This window comes from Centroberyx gerrardi, chromosome 7 (genome assembly GCF_048128805.1).
Source record: "Centroberyx gerrardi isolate f3 chromosome 7, fCenGer3.hap1.cur.20231027, whole genome shotgun sequence".
Taxonomy (NCBI): Eukaryota; Metazoa; Chordata; class Actinopteri; order Beryciformes; family Berycidae; genus Centroberyx; species Centroberyx gerrardi.
Window position 1 is genome coordinate 20,101,229 of NC_136003.1, and position 23,615 is coordinate 20,124,843.

The 23,615-nt window shown below is 45.1% G+C and overlaps 2 protein-coding genes across 3 annotated transcripts in view; one reads left to right on the forward strand and one right to left on the reverse strand.

Moving 5' to 3' along the window:
- The window catches only part of aatka (apoptosis-associated tyrosine kinase a), a 35,907-nt gene extending 14,376 nt beyond the window's left edge, over positions 1–21,531 (forward strand). The window contains exons 2-15 of the mRNA XM_071922874.2: positions 620–753; positions 6,729–6,870; positions 11,741–11,820; positions 12,335–12,453; positions 12,643–12,730; positions 12,926–13,059; positions 13,763–13,847; positions 13,961–14,082; positions 14,590–14,739; positions 15,552–15,735; positions 15,796–19,005; positions 19,117–19,297; positions 19,411–19,614; positions 19,805–21,531. Of these exons, the coding sequence (XP_071778975.2) occupies positions 620–753; positions 6,729–6,870; positions 11,741–11,820; positions 12,335–12,453; positions 12,643–12,730; positions 12,926–13,059; positions 13,763–13,847; positions 13,961–14,082; positions 14,590–14,739; positions 15,552–15,735; positions 15,796–19,005; positions 19,117–19,297; positions 19,411–19,614; positions 19,805–19,833 (4,862 nt within the window). The 3' untranslated portion in view covers positions 19,834–21,531. The remainder of the gene's footprint in view (positions 1–619; positions 754–6,728; positions 6,871–11,740; positions 11,821–12,334; positions 12,454–12,642; positions 12,731–12,925; positions 13,060–13,762; positions 13,848–13,960; positions 14,083–14,589; positions 14,740–15,551; positions 15,736–15,795; positions 19,006–19,116; positions 19,298–19,410; positions 19,615–19,804) is intronic.
- Positions 21,532–21,653: 122 nt separating this feature from the next.
- LOC139929800 (BAR/IMD domain-containing adapter protein 2-like) overlaps positions 21,654–23,615 on the reverse strand; it is a 51,116-nt gene continuing 49,154 nt past the window's right edge. For both annotated transcript variants that reach the window (XM_071922838.2, XM_071922840.2), the window contains one exon: positions 21,654–23,338. In XM_071922838.2, the coding sequence (XP_071778939.1) occupies positions 23,269–23,338 (70 nt within the window). In that variant the 3' untranslated portion in view covers positions 21,654–23,268. The remainder of the gene's footprint in view (positions 23,339–23,615) is intronic.

The window sequence follows — 23,615 nt, forward strand, 5'->3', positions numbered from 1 at the left end:
TTAGGCTTTACTCTTATAAGGCACTGGGCATAATGTGCATTGTTTTGAGACGCAGTTAAGCAATTTTGGGATGTACAGTATTTTCATATACAAATATGAGTGTGGGGGTGATTGTGCAGGGTTGTGGGGGGGGTGTCATTGCGGAAAATGAAAAGCAGATTATGGATTCACAGTAAGCATTTTCATTCATCACGGTTGTTTTCACTGAATCAGAATGAGCCGCTTCACCTACTCCGCTGCTGCTTTATTAAATCATTATCCAGAGGCAACGCGTTGTGTCCGTGGGTGGTATGAAACTTTTAGCTTGCACGACTCGGACTGCATAGCAACTACTGTAATTAAGCCACAGGGGCCTGCTTCCTATTCTGGACGGACGAGGTCTGGTCAAATATCATGTTTTTAATTGTCTTTGTATTGTACTCAACTCTGAACCAGTGTGGCGCAGCGTCCGTAGAGAAGACAGGGAAACAACAGAATATCACTGTCACAAATCATCTGACCGTTAACAAATCACCTTTTTTCTCCATTTTTTCCATTTACTGTATGATCCCTCAATTTACCATCTGATCTCTGTATGGTTACATCATTTATCATACATTATTATCCTCTGATCTTGCAGATGGCGCTCCGCTGAGCGAGCTGTCGTGGCCTTCATCCCTGGCGGTGGTAGCTGTCTCCTTCTCTGGCCTCTTCACTTTCGTCTTCCTCATGCTGGCCTGCCTCTGCTGCAAGAAGGGCGACATCGGCTTCAAGGTGAGCTCCCTGCTGCCCCCTGCTGGAGGTGGCAAGGGGAACACATACGCACACAATGGAAGCCACAGAGGGAAAGAGAACGGCTGATGTTGCTCTGTCTTGCATATGAGTCCGAAAAAACATATTATATAAGACATTATTATCCCTTATTCCTTATTTCTTCCTCATTATTTATTCATTAGTATTCATTCCAAGGTATCGGATATGAGACCCACACATAAGTGCTGAGGTCTGTTTCTGAAGACTGTCCCTTGATTGTATGCCAGTGATGTCACCAAGTAACCTTGCCCATCTCAGGCTGGCACACATTGTCTCTGTGTTGCCCTCAGCTGCCAGCATGACTCAGCCTTGCTGTGTCAAACATCAGCAGTGAACTGGCTGGCTGATGAGGGCTGACAGAGACTCACACAGGCAGGGGCCATATGGTGGGAGACAGTGTGTGTGCATGCTGTGTGTGTGTGTGTGTGTGTGTGTGTGTGTCATTTTAATTTTGGACATACATTTTAATATTAGAACTATTTTAGCTGGAGAATGGATAAATCACAGTCCCCGCTTAACACCAGAGCCTTCTCTTTATATCACTTATGCAGTGCAATTAGAATGGATGAGGAGAGGAGAGGAGAGAAGAGGAGAGGAGAGGAGAGGAGCAGGCAGTCGGTTTGTTCCTTGTTTATGCATGTGGCGAGAGTCTGGACTGTGTCTCGGTGTTCATGCTGAGCAGTTGGAAACAGGCTGTGGTAGGTAGAGGCTGCATGGATACCAGTGTCACTGATAATGAGCACAGCATACAGTGGCACCATTAACGACTTCTGGACTTTTGCTCTGTGTGTGTGTGTGTGTGTGTGTGGGTGTGTGTGTGTGTGTGCGTGCGCGTGCGCGTGCGTGTGCGTGTGCGTGTGCGTGTGCGTGTGCGTGTGCGTGTGCGTGTCTGTCCCGAGCCAGATTACCTATGCCTCATTAAGTGAAAATGTGTTTTAATGACCCGCAGGAACAGTGGGAGTCTAGGTGTGTGTCTGCTTTCCATTGGACTGTCTTTCTCTGTGCAAAAAGGTAATGACAGAAGGCTGGCTCCAACCGAGCTGACTATGCTACAACATGCTGTGCTGCGGCCAAGACAGTGTCTGACAATAGTTAATTCATTCCCTGTGATTAGCAGGGTTGCCATGGCTCCACCTCGGGTAGGATAGCCAGACAGGGCCTGATATATTGTAAACATTTAAATACTGATTATTGTATAGGCAAATTGCATGAAGTTGATGGATCAAAACTGGACTGTCGTTTTCTTTCCTCAACTCCAGCTATGACAGCAAGTAAGAGGAGATTGTTTTGCCTTGCAGCAAACTGGGAACAACATCATTCATTTGAGCTGTTTAAGTGTCACAGGCAGACTTATCTGTGAGACTGAGATGAGACCGGGAGAGGGGTGAGATAGGTATGGTGGATGTGTGAGAGAAAGGCGAAGATTTCAGTGAAGAAGCAGTAAAAGCAAAACAAAAAAAAAGAAAAGAAAAGCACAGTGGGGCAAGCTGGTATCATGGCTGGTGTGTACAATAGGCTTCAAACTTCAAATCTGCTGTATCAAATCTTCATCTTGTTTTGTCAGTTTGGTGGTAACGACCGCAGAGCGGTTCCATCATACAGTATTAACATGTTTCCCCCTCAACATGGAGGCATCTCAAGCCTCTCTTTGGCTCCAGCTCGTCACTCAGCGGCTCACTTGTGAGGTGTGCGTTCGCGCGCGACCGCGAAATCGCACCGCTGCACCGTCCAAAAAGCTCCATTATTCCCCTCCATCGCGGTGCTCTCATTGGAGCGGGTAGAGTGAGGCTGGGTATTAAGTGCTTTCTAAACTGAAGGCTCTCTGGGGAGCTATGGAACGCTGACTCACAGCCAGGTGCTCGCTTTCACACTTCGCTCTGGGGAGAGTGGCAGATGGTTCTCCCTGAATGAGAAATACACACACACACACACACACACACACACACACACACACATTCCTATGCATGTTGTGCACGTGCACATACACACACTATGTTTTAGGACACATGTATCTACACACAAGCACACATGCATGCCATTATCCCACTCTGTTGCAGTGAAAAAAAAAAAAAAAAAACATTTCATATGAATCCAGTCTACAACCCTCCATTTTGCTCTCCTCCTTTCTCCTCTCCTTCTGTCTCCTCTTCACTTTTTCCCCTTTCTTTTCCTCTGTGGTTGCTGCGTGGGGAGATAGGCTTGTTATGGGCAGCAGTTCATTAGTCAGGGAATGGATGGATGGCCCAGTGATTGTGAACAGAGTGCTATTGCCAGCCCAGTTCCCCAACATTACCACTGTCACAGCAGCCGCTAACAAGATTGACCGGCATCATTGTGGGCTGTTGCTTCTCGGGGCGGGACACACTTCTCAGGCACCAAGAGGGACTCTGGCTTTAGAAGAGGGAGGACCGCCCTTTAGGATCTGCTTTATTCAGTGGAGAGAACGGGAGGGAATTGAACTGTAGATTCTGCAGTCCATGATTTTCCATGAGATGTTCCACTCTGGTAGAATCGGACCTCAATAAAGATCTAGACATTGCAGCAGTTCAGTGAGGGTCAGTGCTGGGACCAGCTGCTGAACAAAAGTCACACTGTTTCCAGCCAGACAAAGAAATAATGGAACAAAGCATAATAGAAATTACATAACATATAAGAATACATAACATATAAGAATTACACAAACATATAAGAATAATGTAATTAAAAACGTATCGCTATCATGGAGCATTCTTGAGGTCTTATGTCAGCTCGTGGAATTTCTCACACAAATCTTGACTCACCCTGAGAATAGTCGACTAATGTACCTTGTGATCTGCCTCATGCTGCAGATTATGCAATTTGTTTAGTTTACTGTTTAATTTACTGTTTCCATTGGCTGTATATCTTCCCTTCTCCGACTGCCTGTGTCTCATCTAGCCAGAGTGAGCATGGGTAGCTTTTACATGCAAAAGTGTGTGCAAGTTCAGCCATGTGGCTAAAGCACTAATGGTTATACTATAGCGCAGTTTTTTTTTCTTTCTGTTTGGCACATAGAGTACTGTGTGCATCCACGTGGAGAAAGAGGGGGAGGAGGAGCATGAGGAGGAAGAACAGAGGAGGAGGAGAAGCAGGAGGAGGAAAAGCAAGAAGAGCAGGAGGAGGAGGAAGAGGAGGAGGAGTAGAGAAGGAGGAGAAGACGCCTCATAAGGGCCATGTTAGGTCTTTCTCCCATACCTGTATGTGCAAAGTATCTTAGAGTTGCAGCGCTAATTTCAAATCTGTCTGCCTCTTCCTATAAGTCACAGTGAAGTTTATACATATGACCTAACTTGTGGTTCAAGATCGGCACGCTTATTCTCTAAAGCTCGATGCATATGAGCCCCAGAGAGAGAGAGAGAGAGAGAGAGAGAAAGAGCTATAGGGACACGCTGAACAACCGGAGAGCAAGGACACTGCAGTAGACTGAGGAGCAGGAACAGAGGGGTGGGGGGCAGAAAAGAGGGGGAGCAGGGGGAACACAGACAGATGGAGCAAAGGATGTGGGATTTGGGATCTCCAGAATGGAAGGAGAGAGGGTCACTGTTTTCTGTTCCCTCTCTCATCCGCATCCATCTCAGTCGGGGGGAGGTGTGGGGGTGTGGGGGGTTTGTGCGTCTGCAGTGAAGAGATCAGTGTGTTCTGCATAGCTGATGATAGTTCTCTCTTTCCTGCTCTCTTGCTCTTTTCTTTTAAGTGGAGTGGGCAGTCCGCCAGTTCACCTTTTAGTATATATACATTTTTGTAAAGATGATCTTTTTTGGGTATTTTTGCCTTTATTTGATAGTGCACAGTGGAGGGTGACAGGAAAGATTGGGAGAGAGAGATGGACCGGTTTCAAATCCAGGACGTCCAGGAGGTTGCATGGTATGCGCCTTAGCCAACTGAGCAACTGGGACGCCCACCTTTAAGCGTTTTTATTTTTTATATACTGTATATACATATACAGTATATAGAGCTGTTATTTTATCCTCCCTCCTCTAATATATTCACATAATTGGGTTGGGTAATGAACGTGCCTGCTGAGGAGTGCAGAGTTGAGCTTCTGATGGCGGCTTTCTCCTCTTTGTTTCCATGTATTTCCATTCTGTCTCTGTCTGTTTCTCTGTGCCTTACTGTCTGACGCTCCATCTGTCTGTCTGTCTCTGTCTGTCTCTGTCTGTCTTTCTCAGTTTGTCTGTCTCTGTCTGTCTGTCTGTCTCTGTTTGTCTTTCTCTGTTTGTCTGTCTGTCTCTGTCTGTCTCTGTCTGTCTCTGTCTCTGTTTGTCTGTATCTGTCTGTCTCTGTCTGTCTCTGTCTGTCTGTCTCTGTCTGTCTCTGTCTGTCTCTGTCTGTCTGTCTCTGTCTGTCTGTCTCTGTCTGTCTGTCTCTGTCTGTCTCTGTCTGTCTGTCTCTGTCTGTCTCTGTCTGTCTGTCTCTGTCTGTCTGTCTCTGTCTGTCTGTCTCTGTCTGTCTGTCTCTGTCTGTCTGTCTCTGTCTCTGTCTGTCTGTCTCTGTCTGTCTGTCTCTGTCTGTCTCTGTCTGTCTGTCTCTGTCTGTCTGTCTCTGTCTGTCTGTCTGTCTCTGTCTGTCTCTGTCTGTCTGTCTCTGTCTGTCTGTCTCTGTCTGTCTCTGTCTGTCTCTGTCTGTCTCTGTCTGTCTGTCTGTCTCTGTCTGTCTCTGTTTGTCTGTTTCTGTCTGTCTGTCTCTGTCTGTCTCTGTCTGTCTGTCTCTGTCTGTCTCTGTCTGTCTGTCTCTGTCTGTCTCTGTCTGTCTCTGTCTGTCTGTCTCTGTCTGTCTCTGTCTGTCTCTGTCTGTCTGTCTCTGTCTGCTTCTGCTGAAGTCCAGTCTCAGATGAAAGTCAAAGTCGTGATCTGTTTCTAAAGCTCACTAGGCTATGGTTGGCTTGTCTCTGAGAAACAGTGTAATATGATCATCCATGTGCGTGTGTGTGTGTGTGTGTGTGTGTGTGTGTGTGTGTGTGTGTGTGTGTGTGTGTGTGTGTGTGTGTGTGTGTGTGTGTGTGTTTCTGTCTAGTTCTAGTTAGTTTTCAGTATGGCTTTGGTAATTTTTGTTCAGTTTTTATTTAGTTTCAGTTCAAAATTTAGTATTTTTGGTAGGTGTGATATAAGTATACTCATAGGCATTTTGCATGTGTTTACAACCATACTGGCTAATACAAACAATAAATCCTCTTTTTAAAATGTATTTACATACATTTTTCAATACAGCCTCAACTAACTTAAAGTTGGGGCCACTTAATGGTGCATAAATTAAATGCACTAGCAGACTTAACATCAATCTGTTTCAAAATGTTTTCTAAGTATTTTTGACATGAGTTGTGCAAACGATGTTTGCGTTGGCAATGCTAGCACATCCTCCAAGAGCAGGAGGTGCTCATGGGGACCGAACAACTCAGTTTACAATACAGCGCCATCTTGTGGCCTAGTTAGCACTCAGCACATTTTTTTCACATATATTTCTATTTTAGTTTAGTTAGTTTTACAAGTAGACAAAATAGTTTCAGTTTTAGTTTAATTCACCGTCTCGTTTTTATTTTTATTTTATTTCAGTTTACAACAACGTTTTTTAACACATAGTTTTTATCTTAGTTTTAGTTTTAGTTAACGCTAATAACCTTGGTGTGTATATGTGTGTGTTTGTGAGAGAGAGAGAGAGAGAGAGAGAGAGAGAGAGAGAGAGAGAGAGAGAGCATAGTATGTATTCATGAGTGCAGCTCCTACACAGTGTCTGACAAGCATCTTTGCGACACACCACACACCACACCCCAGAATGTACATGACTATGTATGTGGGTATGTGGGCGTGCTCCAGCACACTAGAATGCCTTCACAGTTGAACCATTGTCTCCCACTATCCCAGCGGTGGGACGACTGGGAGCGGATGACTAATCCCAGTGTGTGTCTTTGCCCCATGCACCAGGAGTTTGAAAACACTGAGGGAGAGGAGTACCAGGCAGATCTCTCCGCCTTGGCCTCGCCCTCCTCCCAGAACGGCCCAGAGGTCTACATCCTCCCCCTCACCGAGGTCTCCCTGCCGGTCTCCAAGCAGCCTGGCCGATCCAGTAAGAAACTACACAGCAACATCAGCACATCTCCTCTCAGTCATTTTCACCTGCTTTTCATTTTACTTGATTTGTGTCCACTTCTTTGGTTGTCTTTCCTTTCCTTTCCTTTCTTTTCTTTCCTTTCCTTTCCTTTCCTTTCCTTTCCTTTCCTTTCCTTCTCTTCTCTTCTCTTATCCTCGCTGTCCTTTCTTCATCTTTGTTCTCCCCTCCTCTCCACTTTAAAGTTAAAGGTTAATTCTGGTCATTTTCAACCTGAGCCTTATTTTCCTAGGTTTTGCCATCATGACGATTGATTGTGTTGAAAATGTCATCACTTACTTCACTGTAGAGCTTTCTTATCTCCAGGTTGCCGGGAGCGCTGCTCTCCAATACACAAACACAGGGCCAAAGCGGTAATCTCCAACAGCTGCGATTGAACAATTATCACTTCAGTTAATAACAGATAATAACAGATAATAGTCCATTTGATATCTTTTTTGCTGTTGCTCACACACTTCGTTGTTTACTTTGCTGGCTGCGTTCAAGTCATGTCAGAAAAATCAGAAGAAGGGGACTTTGTTGCTTCAGTTACAAGAAAGCATTCTTTACGTGTTTTACTCACTGGAATGCCCACATCCAAAATAATTTTTATTTATGAATTTAAAATCAACCATCAACAAACTATAGCAGATATTTCTCACTTTTTGTGAGTGTGGTTGATTGTATTAGTGTGAATATAACTAGGCTAATTGTGATTGTTCTTACCTTGGACCATCCACATAGGTGGATTCCCTATTATGTTTACTGCTTGTGTTGACACACACAAATTGTGTTGTCACATGTGAGATATCACAGCCTACCAAATATTCCCACATATCCAACTTGTAATTACCACTGGTCTACTTGCCAATGAGCTCATGCTAGTTAAAATAACATTTCTAACACTGCAATATACGCAAGTTTCAGGTAATGGATAATTGGACATTGGAAGTAGGCAGGTCCCATTGCAGTGTGAGGGTTTAATCACTTTTTGGATTCAATTGTTGGAGATTACCGCTTTGTGTATTGGACAGCAGCACTCCCGCCGATCTGGGGGTATGAACGCTCTACAGTGAAGTAAGTGATGATACACAGTCAATCGTCATGATGGCAGAATCTAGGAAAATAAGGAACAGGTTGAAAATCACCGGAATTACCCTTTAACAGTTTTGTTTATCACATTTGTCAGCATTAATTCCCAGCTCTTTAGGCAGGGTTAATCTGTTTTCAGAATTAACCATACTACCAAGGACTATTAAAAGATACCACAAGGGGGTACAGCACCTCTTACTGGGCGCTATTGATTTGGGTGAGATAAGAACTGAGTAAATTTGTCAAGCTTAGCAGGGAGGGACACAGTCTCTGCATGTCTTTTGTTCTCTCTTGTGCTATACAGTATGTCTTTTCTTACTTGCCCTCTCTCTCAACAAGGGACAGACATCTGTCTATTGAGTAATGCATTTAGACGTCGACCTACTGCAGCGCTGCAGTGTGTATTGTATGTGAAAGCTGTGGCCCACTGGAGAGGAAGGAATTTGTCCTAACATATGTTATTTCTGTGGCTCTTTGTCTGTTCGTGAGTGCATAAGACTATATTGCATTACGCAGATATGCATCCAATATGTCTATTCCTATTCCAGTTGACACCGCCTGATTCGTAACTAGGCTTACATAATACAATATTCAAACTTCAACGCTCTTCCACTTTACGTTGATGTGTCCTGTTTATATATACTATATCTATGATCCCTCCCAGTAACTCCACAGGCTGTTTGTATCTCCGGGAGGGTCGTGCAGCCTCAAACCCAGCCTGTTAAAGTGTGTGCATGTGTGTGTGTGTGTGTGTGCGTGCATCTCAATGTGAGTCAGATCCTGAGCGCTCACAGTGCCTCCCCCTGCATGACTCACTGGCTGTCTGCGCCGCGCTGTGCTCAGCCGGAGGGGAGGTGAGTCGGGGCTCAGCATCCCAGGATGTGAGCACCAGCGCTGATTGGACAAGGCAGCCTCAGGCTCGCAGCCAATCGCTAGCCTCCCTTCTGTCCTCCATAGCTACCGCCGTCTGATTGGCCCAGGTGTTGCAGGGCGAGGAGTGGAGAAATGGGGAAAGGAGGCGAGATGGAGAGAGAGGGAGAGAGAAGGAGATGGGGAGGGAGAATGTCTCCTTTCATAGTCTTTCCGAGTGCTTGTTTCTTTCTTTTCTTCCACATCTCCTACTTTGTACTAGTGTTTGTCTCCTTTCTTCTGTAAAGTCAATGAAAATTGTGTAATCCCAACTATTATCATATCTACCTATATTGCTATTTTGTACACTTGGATATTGGAAATTGAACAGCTCTTTCTATTGCTCTGCGTAATATCTGACTAAATGACAAATGCACAGAGAGACATGAAAAGGTCAAGTGGATAGAAAATTGCAATAATGATGTCATATGTCATAAGTATGGCGTCAATAGGCTCTAGAAGTCAAGCATGTCTATTAGACTAAATGACAGGAGGATAGGCTCATTTGTTATTAGTCAGACATAATCACTGGAAGCTCCTCCATACATTTTAACATCACGCACGTCATAAATTCTCCACCCACACACTAACACACGTATGCATGCTGAAAATGAGCATAGTAATTGTATGTGGTACAAAGACACCAACTGTCCAGCTCAGATCATTACATGAATGCATACCATGAATGGGTGTATACTGTATGACCCAAGCAACTATTGCATGTATAGTATGAACACACACACACACACACACACACACACACACACACACACAGACACACGCATACAGTTTCCCGTTGGTCTGACAATCTTAAACATGTTACTCAAAATCTTTTATTCAAAAGGTCACGCTAAGCTTTCACACCCACTGCAGAGGCCTTACGAGTGTGTGTATCATTCCGCGTGCCCACCGCCGCTATGATCCCCCCGGTCCCTACTATCTTCTCTGGGAATGCCATGAGTAGGACGGGAATGCACACTCACACATTCCATGTTGGGAATAATACCACTTCTTAATCTCTTTCTCTCCTCTCTCTCTCTCTCTCTCTCTCTCTCTCTCTCTCTCGCTCTCTCTCTCTCTCCCTCTCTATCTATCTATCTCTCTCTCCCTTTCTCTCTCTGCCAGGAAGAGGTGGAGGAGGCTCTTGGGGTTGGGGGTGGAGAAGTGTGGGTTTGTTATCACCGTGACAACCTCTGCCCAGCGTTCCAGTGGAGAATGGGCTTTGTGTGTGTTTGTGTGTGTGTGTGTCTGTGTGTTTGTGTGTGAGTGCGTGTGTGTGTCTGTGTATGTGTGTTTGGTGCGCTGGGTACCAGGAGACACGGAGTGTGTGTGTGTGTGTGTGTGTGTGTGTGTGTGTGTGTATGAGTGAGTGAGTGAGCCAAACAATGGCCCTGATTTAGCCAGGCTGGGCAGTGGGTGAGCATAAGGCCGGACTGAAACGTCCAAGGAACGCACCAGCGGAGGACTGGCATTATGGGCAGAATACAGTGAGGGTTCTGTGACAGAATGAGGGAGAGATAGGGGAAGGGTGGTGGCATGCACCAGGACCTAAGAGTGGGGAGGGGAGGCTCGGGGATATAGGGGTGGTGAGTGTGTATGACAGAGGTCTTTTCTGCGTCTGACAGAGCAGTGTTTGTGTCCCGTTTGGCTGAGGAATGCTGCTGTCCGGGGTGACAGGGAGGCATTATGCGGCCCTTATGTCACGGCTGGGTGTCTTGAAGCAGCACACGGAGCTGGCGCGTCAGACGGCACACTACCGACATGCGTGACGGACACATCGGGCACGATACGTGACCAGAAAACCTCGGGAGCCAGGGCAGAAAACCTCCAGCGTCCAACGGATCAGCCTACTGACTCGAAGCTGTAACAACGTCCTATCTCACTCTGTTTACTGTAGATTTAGATTCGGTCTGTATAGGAACCAAGGATTCCTGTGTGTGCGCGACAGCTGGAGGGCTCTAGACGAGGACAGAGTGTGTGTGTGTGTGTGTTTGTGTGTGTCCCAGTTGGAGGATGTGCTGGGTCCAGACGGGGAGAGGCAGCGTGGCGAGCTTGTTCAGCTGTGCGAGGGCTCGGAGGGTTAAATCCTGCCGAGGCTCTCTCACGCACACACACACTGCGACCGTGGGCTCTTTCTCACATACACACAATGAGGCTAAGGCGCCTGGGGCTGGGGCCGGGGCCACGGGCTCTCGGTTCTCACACTCTGAACCAGCACTTCGTCCCTGGGACCCAGTCCCTCTCACGGTGCTCCGAGTGGCTGGCCGCTCCACCGCTCCGTCTTCATCATCATTATTCCACTCACCATCATCATCATCATCACCATTCCTGAAATATGAGGATCCATGGAGGTATTTGATTTTGTGCACAATGACTTAGTTTATTTTGTACATTAGCGCTGCAGTAGATTACATGAATTTGTGTGAGGAGACTGTAAGCTTGTTAGTATTTTTGAATCTAGTTGGGAAGTAACAAGGGAAGTGTACAGTAATTTGCCTTCAAAAGATCTCCCCTCTTTAGTTTATATTACTTTCTGGAGGTTAATGAATGTTTCCTCAGCTCTACTTAACATTTTCATTCTTTGGGAAAATGTAAATTTATTGTTCTGCTGGGGAAGGTTTCTCTTTTCTCTGTCCTCATCTCTCTCTTTGACATTTCTCTGTCCTGTAGCACTCCATTTCTGTTCTGTTTGCAAAAATTCCTGCCTTTCGATTCATCTTTCTTTGCATTATTGAGTTTTGTCGGCAGCCCACGTTTTCTTTTAGAAGTCTCCCCTCTTTCTTTCTTCCTCATCATTTTTTCTTTCCAACAGTAAAGGTTATGTTATGTCTCTCTCACTGTTTTCCAGTCCAGCTGCTGAAATCGTCGGACCTTGGCCGTCATAATCTACTCTATCTAAAGGAGATTGGACATGGCTGGTTTGGCAAGGTGAAATATCCTTTGTATTTTGCTCTAAACACACAGACACACAGAGCAGTTGGTTCTTATGACACAGTGTCTTTGTACTCATCATCGCCTGCTTTAAAATGCATGTGCACTTACTGTACTACTCTAATGTGCCTTGTATGGAATGTGAGGGCAATTTGATGATGATCTCATTTTAGCGAGGCTAATCTTTGGCACTAGTGTCAGGGTGTTCCATGGGAGAAGTGTTAAAATTCACAGTCACAGTGAATTCCTTACAATTTGCATGCTGGGATAACAGTGCATGGATTTGCTAAGTCCCCATCGCATGTTAGTTTCAGCCTTTTCTCACCCCCTCTCTTTGTCTGTACTATGTGTTAATGTGTGTTGGTGTGTGAATGTACGCCTGCATGCAACTGTATGTTTGACGATGTGCTGTGTGAAATAAATACCATTCTACATACTCGCATATGCCTTTGTACAATAGCTTAGTTGTACTCTCTCTTCATGTATGCATGTGAATACGTCTATTTCTCAGGTTCTGCTGGGCGAGGTGAATGCGGGCCTCAGCACCACCCAGGTGGTGGTAAAGGAGCTGAAGGCCAGCGCCAGCGTCCAGGACCAGATGCAGTTCCTGGAGCAGGTCCAGCCGTACCGGTCAGTACACAAGCTCACTCACCAAGGATCACACTGTTGAGCCCTCAGGCCATGAATAGCACCATCTAGCAATAGCGCATGTGAATGAATGAATAAATGAATGAATTTTCATTACAATGAGCATGTGTATATCTATCTTTATTGTACGCATGGTATTCATACATATTCATATTCTGCTCCCTCTGCCAGAACTCTCCAGCACCCTGCCCTCCTGCAGTGCCTGGCGCAGTGCTCAGAGGTCACTCCTTATCTGCTGGTCATGGAGTTTTGCCCTCTGGTGAGACACTTGATATAGTATTATGCTGGGTATTTAGTATTCTGGGTCAAGGTTAAGTGGAAGGCTTAATGATATAATGATTGAATCCTGTTTTTAGAGTTCTTTAAACATACCTCATTACTTCCTGTCTTGGTAGAGTGTTGTTTGCATTACTGGTAAATGGTCAGAGCGGCTCATGGTCTCCGTTTCCCCCAGGGTGATCTGAAGAGTTACCTCCGTAGCTGTCGGGCGGCTGACTCCGAGACTCCTGACCCACTGATCCTCCAGCGAATGGCGTGTGAGATTGCCTCGGGGCTGCTGCACCTCCACAAATACAACTTCATACACAGGTACAGCACGTCAGTCAGTCCAGCTCTATTTACCTTCAGCAACCTGACTATTAATTCCCTTAAAAGGAAGAATCCACCCAAATGGTCTGTGCGCCCCCTGCTGGTCTCTCCCTGCAACAACATCCTGGTGCTGCCTGAGTAGTTGTCACGGACTCCAGCATCAGTGATTTTGTTGCCGGGGGCGAGCCCCTCTCTCTCTTTCTCGCCCTCGTGGTGGCTGCCATTGCTATAGCAACCAATCAGTGGCTGCCAGTCTGATGAGTCCCCTGTGGGTGGTGGAGGTGAGATCAAACAATAAAGCTTAGTAATGTCTCTGTCTTCGTGTGGTCTGGGGCAGAAGAAACGATACATTCCTTACGGAGCAGTAAAAAAACTATCCACTTGGATTATTTGTTGCTGTAGAGTATCTTTGACAAATGTGTAACATGTGCATTAACCTAGGGAAAATTATTGTAAGCATACAATAATACCCAGTTAGCACTAAATAAAAATGTCCGTAATACATAATGTATTGACAAGGGTGTAACAATGCAAAATACATAGTGTACATATATGAAGTGTCACCCATAATACCTTCACATTTTAAAACATACTTAATAGCACATGAAATGAGGATATGTTTATTGCAACACAATGGTTCTATAGTGGAAAAGCTGATTTCATCTCAGGGTCTGTGGTGAAACTGTTTCCCTTGCTCTGACAGTGACCTGGCTTTGCGGAACTGCCTGCTAACTTCAGAAATGAGCGTTAAGATAGGAGACTACAGCCTTTCCCACAGCCGATACAAGGTCAAACCCTCTTTGATTATCTCACTATTTTTATAGAGACATTTGTTTTTTCCATATCACTCTCTACCGGCACTCATACTAAATATGTTCTTCTTGGCTTTTCTGTTCTGTAGGATGACTACTTTGTGACACCAGACCAGATTTGGGTGCCCTTGCGCTGGATCGCCCCGGAGCTCATAGATGACGTCCATGGAAACCTGCTGGTAGTTGACCAAACCAAGACCAGCAACGTATGGTGAGATACTTTCCTGACCGCCTGCTAGAAACTGACCCAGAGAGAACCAGATTCAATTGATGAAGTTGTCTATCAGACAACTCTACTGTATATAAGCCTGCAAAGAAGAGTTTAGCTTCTCATCTTTTTCCCTTTGTGGATATGATAATTGGAATCAATCCCTCTTACATCGAGTTCATTTACATGCAGATTAGTACTGTAATCTATTTTTTGTTTAAGGGTTGGTGCATGTAAAACTCCATGTCACATTTATAATAATCAGGATGAACTAAAATCCCAATAATTAGAAATAAATAGAAATGCCAGGATTAGCTCTGATACAGGGGCATGTAAACATCATTATGTTTCTGTCTATCTGTTTAAGTTTCATTGGAATATTCAGTTTTATCCATGTATACAGGGATATGCCTGATCAGGACATAGAGATACTTACAAAATGAACAGCTTCTCCAGAATAAGAACTATATGAGCTGTGAACAAGTTTAATGTGTTCTTTGCCTATTGCAGGTCACTAGGGGTGACTGTGTGGGAGCTGTTTGAGCTGGGGAACCAGCCTTACAGACACTACTCTGACAGACAGGTGCTGACCTACGCAGTGAAGGAACAGCAGCTCAAACTGCCCAAACCCCAACTCAAAGTCCCCCTGGCTGAGCGCTGGTGAGACATACTTGCATGCCCACACACTCATATAACATACAAACACATGCACAAGCTTAAACACACACAATGTTATGTATTCTCACGCCATATAAGATACATTTAGACATTACTAATGATTACTAAACCCTATCCTCTCACTGACCAATCAATGTCTTTTATGCCAGCACACTAACTATTCAGTCCAGTCTGTCCTAGTTTCAAAATCAATTTCTTTTTATGTTGGTGCACCACTCCACTGTAGCAATATTTATCTTTGCTGGCAAGAGTAGATGATCAATAATCTCCCTATTCTTTATGATCCCTTTGGCATCGTCCATATTCAAGACACCTCATTCATCTTTATCTGGGAAGTCAGCCAAATATTGTTGTTTTTTTTCTTTTATTCCCAATATTATTCCTCATTAAATCAAATATGCTTAGCAGGAGACACACACACACACGCGCACACACACACACACACACACACACACACACATACACAGAGAGAGGCACGTAAACATATGCCACGTAAACATATGCCAAGTCAGCATCTGCATTGTAGTCTATATGTCATTGGCTAGTGGCATGACCAGGTACTAGGTGCTGCTAGAAACTGCTGACTTAAAATTCCTCCTTTATATCGCTTTGTTGCCAGTCTAGGATCAATTCTTAATATCTACCTCCTCCCTCCTTTAAATGAAAAACAGATATTGCGCTATGGGACTCATTATAAATTCATTATGCAAACTTGAGTAGAGTAACACTATTTTAACTTTGTCTCTTTTGTCTCCTCTGCCTCTCCTCGTTTCTTCTCTCTAATTTCTGTCCAGGTATGAGGTGATGCAATTCTGCTGGCTGCAGCCAGAGCTGAGACCCAGTACTGAGGAAGTGCACCTCCTAGTGACCTACTTGTGCGCCAAAGGCTCCAGTGAGGCTGAGGAGGACTTTGAACAGCGCTGGAATGCCTTGAGACCCAACCTGCTTGGCAGCACCTCTCACACAGCCACATCCACAGCCCTAGCTTTGACCCCCACACCTGCCCCAGCCATAGTCCCAGGTGCAACCCAGTCTCAGGCAGCGGAGCTGGCCTCCTCCGCCTCCTCCTCCTTCCCCCTCCTGGAGCACTTCTCTGACAGCTTCCACTCTGACACAGGGGACGACCTACTGACTGTCACAGAGACCAGCCATGGCCTCAACTTTGAGTACAAGTGGGAACAGGCCCGAGCTGAGCAGCCCTACTGCTCCTCCTCCACCAGTGGGCCGTTGGGCCAGGGCAATCCACACTACCAGGATATCTACTACCCCATTAAAGGAGGCACCTCAGGGGGCTGCAAGACTGACAGCCTGGCCTCGGGCATCTCCCCATCCTACTACGAGCCTGATCACCCGGGTGTGGTCCCAGTGTTGAGTGCCCACAGCCCCTCGGTCAGCAGCGAGTACTACATTCGCATAGAGGAACCAGTGGAGTGTAACATCAACCTGGATGACAATGTGGTGGACTACAGTCCTGGACTGGAGGCCAGCAACAGTAGGTTGTCCTCTGAGAGTCGTACTGGTTCATCTGTGGCACAGCCCAGTGCTTACTGGTCAGCTGCTGATAACACCAAATCTACTGCCTACGACTCAGATGCAAGTCCCACTGTCTCCTTAACCATGGAGCCGCTGCTGAGACAGGTCTCTAGCACCAGCCCTGTAAAACTAGGCCACTCCCAGACCTGCTTCTCATCCAGTCATAAAGACAGCATCTACTGTGAACAGCCACCCACAAACAAGATGGGCCGCCAATCCTGCCTGTCCGAAGAGGATACACCACCAGAGTCCCGACAGAACCTTCTCCATCCAATGGGGAGGTTAGATAACCCACGGGGTTTGTCACAAGCAATCAGCAGCCCCAGCTTAGGGTTCTGTGATCCCTACCTAGAAGCTAGCACACCTAGGAGCACGGTTAATGAAAGCTACTATGATATGATGGGTCCCCTCAGAAAGACCCTACCTATTGTTAACCACATTAGCATTGATGTAGAGACAGGGGACGGCCTGCTGGTGGGCCGGAGGAGGGGTGGGGACACTGAGGATGATGGGGACCTTTTCTCTGAGGGAGAAGCCACTAACTGGACCTCCAACCATTCAGCTAACAATAACAGCCTGAGCTTTGACAGCAGGCAGACAGGCAGTGGGCAGGACAGCTACCTGGACCTTCAATACACCATGCACTCCTCTAACACGACAGAATTATGGCCTGCAACTAAGGCCACCACCAGCACCTTCCACAGCTCTAGGCCTTTTGGCTACTTGGAAGCTACAGGGAGAGACAGTGGCTGTAACTCTGCTAGCAAACCCATTGAATTAGGCTCATACATTCACTTATGTCACAACGAAAGAGGGGAGTCTGTCACTCAAGTGGAAAAGAACTCAAATGCAGATAATCTAAGAAGTATTGATTCTCTCCCTAGCTCAAACTTGAATGCCAGGGACAAGGAGAGTCATACAATGGAGGGAAACTGTAAAAAGCAATCCTCGCTTACTGGAGAGAGATTGTACTCTGAGCCTAAGATGATACCTGAAGCAAACTATATCAAATCCCCATCCTCTTACATGGAACCTCACACAGGCCAAACAGGAGCCTTGTCAGACAAGCAGAGAGTTAATATCTGGGATGTGCCCTCACTTATGCAAGACATGAAGGTTTCAGCAGGAATCTCTGCTGGTCTGGGAGATAAGAGGCTGACCCATTCAGAGATGTCAGAGACTAGCAGAGGGTTAGACAGTGGAGTTGGGGTCAGAGACTCCAGCATCAGCCTGGTTGAGCTTGGCGACTGCAGTGAGGATGATGACGATGACATCACAGATATTACATCAGGGATCTTCGCTGACTTCAACCTGGACTATGCCGAGGCAGAGGAGGAAGAGCTAAGCCCCTTGAAGAATCCTGTGGGAACCCCTGACTCTGTGGACACCCTTAACCTGTCCTCCTCAGTGGCCAGCCCTTGTGACCAGGCCTTCAGCCCTGATGCCTTCAACATCACCATCCTGCCCAAATCCCTGGACAGTGGGTACGACACAGAGAACAACGAATCTCCAGAATTTATCTTCAAAGAGCTTGGAGATGCCCGGGGTGGTGAGGGGAGTCCTGGGCTGAGTGAGGAACCTGAATTGGTTCTTCAGGTGGATCTGGACCAGGGGGTCTGCACCTCCCCTAGCAGCACAGAGCTACAGCTGAAGGGCCTGACTGACAAGAACCCGTACAGGGACTCGGCCTACTTCTCTGACTATGATGCTGAGAATGAGAAGAGCCCTCAAGAGGAAGGCAGTAACTTCTTTGCTGGTCCAGGTGACCATGACTTGCATGCTGGGAAACTGAGTTCTGCTGTAGATGATGATCTTATCAAATGCCAGATCAACAATGAGGAACATCTGACAAATTTGAGGCAGGTCAAAAGCGGTGTTGTGGTGGACCTCTCAGAGGCTGACCCTAACTCACCTTATTCCTCTCCCACCCCTGGGCTCTCCATGCTGTCGCCATTTCCTCCAGAGATGGGGGGCTGCCTGACCAAGGAGTCTGCCCCTGCAGATGATGACCTGGGGTTGGAGACAGAGCACTCGGGAGAGGATCCTTCCTCAGAGCTTAGCTCCTCCATTGTCTCTGAGCCCTCCTCCACAGTGCAGGAGGCCTCAGCAAACCATGCGCAGGGGAACAGGGGATCAGAAGATTATTCCCCTGTCCAATCTTTGGGTTCTGACTCCACCATAATGGACTACAGAGAGGACGGCTCCAAAGACAATGAGAATGGCGAAGGATCCACAGAAGAGGAGGAGCTGCCCGAGTTCAATCACGTGAAGGAGGAGACAGAGGACAGAAGGGAGGGCGTGAGAATAGATGAAGAGGATTTTGAGGACATAGATGCAGAGGAGTGTGACTCACAGGACAGTTTATGTGAAGAATCTAATGGCCCAGTTGACCTCTCCTCATCCTCGTCATTCCTGGAGCTGTGTGGGGAAGATGTTAGGGCTCCGCTGGAGGAGGCGGAGGATGAAGATGACTCAGATGACAGCGAGTCCGATGAAGAGCTGAGGACCTACAATATCCAGGATGAAGAGAGTGAAGAGAGTGAGGAGGAGTTCACCACAGTGCCGGTGGTGGTGAGTGACTGTAGCAGGGCTAGACACCTCCGCAGCCTCCTGAAGATGCCCACCCTGCTCACCCAGTCCTTCTGTGACGAGTTGGAGAGAAAGAAAAAAGCTGTGTCCTTCTTTGACGATGTCACCGTGTTCCTTTTTGACCAGGTCAGTATGTGAATAGGTCAAATTGCACAATGTGAATTACTTAATAAATGTTAGATAATGTTAAAGCTTTTACAATATGTCAGGAATAATAATTGTGTTTGTGACCTCCAGGAGAGCCCCACAGGAGAGCTGGCTGACTACACCTTCTCCACAGAAGCACAGTCCAGTGGGCAGGACGACTCAGAGGGGGAAACCTCTAACCACCAGCCACAACCTGACCCCGAACTTGAAGCTCAACCCCATGGAACATACTGCGTTTCTGATGACATCGATGGGAACAACTCAGAAGAGGGTGAGATTGTCAAGGACATAGAAAGCTCACTCTGCGAAGAGTAATCCTAGTTTATGTGTTATCCTGGATTACTGTCAGTAATTGTGACTGTGACCCTGTGTGTGTGCATTCAGGTGGAGGTTATGAATGGGAAGACGACCTCCCATTTATGCCAAGCCCGTCCCCGCCTGCTACTATCCCCGAGCCCCAGCCCTCCTCCACATCTCCTTCCAAGAGTCCCGAGGCTCCCAAACCTGCAGCCGTAGCATTTAATCGTTTCAGTGTGTCACGATTCTCTATCACACACGTCTCCGACCCCCACATGGGCTCAGCAACAGGTCTGTAGCAACATCTACCTTCCACACAGATATAATGTTGATTTTTTTGCACTTAAAATATGACTCAATTTCTACCCATCACTGCACATCAAGTCTTCAAAAACTTCTTAAGTGGTTTGAGCAATACAGTTGTTCTATTCAATCTCTCCTTGTGAAGATAGTGACACAACTAATTTCTGTGGTCCAACAGGGAACAGTGAAGATGGACAGAAGGAGTGAGAGCGTCCTACGGCCCTGACCAGAGGAGGATGAGTCCTGGTCCTTCTCAACACAGAACAGCAGCAGTTTCTCCACAGTATTATATCTAGATGTTCTACAGAGTTTTATTTTTATTGACGTTGGGGTCATCTGACCCTGGTGAACCTTTATGAGACAGTGCCTCATATCGTAGTGAAACACCCTCAATGATTTGCACACTTTGTTCTTTTTTTATTTCCTAAAAGGAGAGCGAAAGCTGCAGGGATGACATAGTTGGACTAAGACAACCACAAAGTGAGGACAAAATCAAATCAAATTGTGTGATGAAACAGAAGATATCACTATATTAGAGTTTTAACATACAGTATACAACAATTATAACTTATTTGCTCAATGCAGCATCAATATCCATGACAGGTCATTTCATTTGCGAAAAAAAAAAAAAAAGTTAGTCAAATGACAGGCTTCATTGCTGCTCTTCTCATTGGCTGCCTTGGTCTATCTGCTTACTCATTGATTGGACATTCTTAAAGACTGTTAGAGCTCTCACTGTTGGAGCCAATGAACAAAAGCTTGATGATAGTTGCATAGGATGCTGCAGTGTGTATCCAGACAACGCCCCCGCTCTGTTAAACAATCGTGGGTGATGATGTGCTGAAACTTACATTGACCCTGCCAAAGCTACATGATGTCCACAGTGGGTCTCACACTACAAGGAGGGTTCTTTCAGAAACAGCATTCAGGGTTCAATGTGCTATGATGATGGACACATAATACTAAGACCACAAGGTTTCGTCACTCCCTCATTAGAACCACCTCTCACTCTGGTTAGTGATGACTTGTACGTCTGTGTGTTCTGAAGCACTTTGTATAGCCAAACCGGGACTATGTTTGTAAAAGTGATGGCTCTGTTGCTGTACATCTCCCCCATCCTGGAATGAAATAAGTGAACATACAAGAATTCCCATTTGTGTCCACAGTGTCAGCTACAGGTTCACTTTATTTAGTGGCATATTAGCTTCGCTCACACTACATTTTCATCAGCAATAGAATGACACTAAAGGGATGGAGAGGTGTGAAATGGGAGGAAAGTGTGTTTTCTCTTCAGCTCTTAATGTTTTTGCGCAGAATTGTCTTTCAACACAATTCAGCGGTGTCATGTCAACATATCAGTCGTAAACGGTGAATGTCAGTGACATCTTTACGTATCCTTTGAGTCTACCTATTGTTCATGGTCTGATGATACATAATGTATTCTATTACACTTGTGCTGAATGCCTGGGTTTAAGGTGTACAAAAATCAAAAACAAAAGAGGTACAAATTATGACACATCTCACATATTGTATGAATGTTATCAACATGTAGCAGGTAGCTTGACTTGAATTTACTACTGCTGTATCGGCGACTCCCTCCCCTTCTCTATCCTTCTGTAGCTTAAAGTGCCAATTCTGTTTCCTCTCACCCTGCCTTTTAAGTTCTGCAAAAAGAGAACACATTGCTAATATTTTTGTATGAACATTTAAAAAGATGCAATCCACTGACAACAGGGGATGATAGTCTCTCAAATTTGCCAAAGAGATATGACAAAGCCCATTGGCTAAAGTTGAAGACACCTGTGGAGAAGGTGAGGTGGGTTGTTCCATGCACCGGTAGTAACATCATTGCTGTGTTCCCATTTCTCCCTCACTCATGGCTATTGTACTATCCCAAACAAATAAATCCAAATACATTTTTTCCTCCTTGGGTCTGTGACACATTTATCGGTTTCAACGTCAAATAGACCATTTTCTGCAAGAAATGACATTCAAAGACCACATACAACACAGGACACATAAAAATATGAATTTTGTGCCCATTGAGATTTATTATAATTTATACGCACTTTCTGTACAGTACAGATATAATACAAACAGGGACAAAAGTGAGAAATGACAAAATGAGAAAATATATAAAACAGTAAAAAATGCATTTGAAACTTTCTGAGCAAATGAACTATGAACTAACGCATGTCAATGCCTCTGGGGAGGAATCTCATCCATGGGAAATAGGTTTATTGATGATGTCACTGATGATTTATTGCAGTCTAAGAGGCATTATTAGTTCATTCACACATCCATACACATTCTTACAATTTCACAATCATCTCATCCCCACACAAGAGCAGCTAAATGTCGCTGCTTTAAGCTCTTCTCCCAGCTGAGTGTATAATACTGAGAAGGAATGATCAAACATTATGATAACATCCTATTTGATAAGCTACCACTCCCTCAAAGCTAAATATGATAATATAAAATGACCCATTATGTACATGCATTCATTTCTTGGCTATCTGGCAACTTAGATATTACTGAAATTCCAAAAGAAGAAAAAATTGCATTTAAAAGTTTTTCTTGTATTCTTATTTCAGTGGAAGCGGTTGTGCTGTAGTTTAACTTGCTCAAGCAAAAAAAAAAAAAAAGATTGTGTGTAATTAAAGAGTAATTAGTCTTGAGATTATGAGGAAACAAAACAAGCTGGAAAAAATAATTCCAGTGATATTTTAAAGAATAATAAAATACAAATACACGTAGAATGGTGACGCATATTCCCTTTGCTTATACCAGTGTACAGAATGATGATTAGCTCAAGGTTGCATAAAGCCCGTTAAAAAAAAAAGTTGAAGGCACAGTCCCCATATTAAAAATGTGGGTATACTGTATCACAACTAGTAAATATATAGCGATCTATTACTTAACAACAGCAGAGCTATAGGTTAGTCAACATCTGTCCAGTTCTAGCAATCTGCAGCAGGATCCAAACTACACTTTGTCTTGAGTGCATATTACAGTGATGCTATTCACAACGTAGGTTATGCACCGAAAAGTGTATTACTGACCATCTGCAATCACTCTCAAACCTTGCTTAACTAACGTAGAGTGCGCCTTCACCTGTCATTTTACGTTGTATCTAAACAATCCTCAAATGAAATTTACAGTGTCAAAGAAAAAAAAAAAAGAAATTTCATAGTAGAATTGCAGAGAAATATTATGTGTAAATGATGCAACTAGCAACCAGCCTATGTTGACAACATTACTAGCAAAATCTATTAGCCATACCTTATCAACCATTGGTGTGATCTAATTAACTAATGAAATCTACTTTCACACTTGCACTTGAATGTCCAGGGTAGAGGCTTTCTATGTTTACCTGTAGCACTGTGGAATCACTTGCAAAACATCATGAGGAATTCTCAGAATTGCTGAGAATTAGTTTCCACAGCAAAAAAGCTAAATTCTTAGTAGGGTAACATCCTCGAGGTGATTTTGTTTTTTTTGTTTTTTTTCCCAATCACACTTTTGGGCCCTCTTAGCCTTGCCAACAACATCATACAACCCAAAAATGTCAATGGCAGCCATTTTCTTTCTCCTCTTATAGGAGAAGGGCCCATTAAGCTGATAAAGGGGGACAGCAGACCGCTAGTAGAAGATGGGTGCAGATCTGTCATCGGTGAAGGTGGGCCGGAGGTAGACCTCCAGGGAACGGTCACTGTGGGGAGAGGAGGGGTGGGGCAAGGAACAGTGACAGTTAGCGTGAACAGAATACAAAGTGCAGACAGATACATGGTCAGCTATGCACCCCCACCCAAAGAAATCTGCCTTCCGAAAGTTACATTGCCTAATAGTTGCAGTATCTATCGTGAGATTTAGCAAGCATGCAGTGAGACAACTCGGTAGTGCTGACTGTCGACATAAAATAAAGGAAAATAAAAAAGAATAAAAAAAAACAAACAAAAACTTGTAAATAGGCATGCATGCAGGGTTAG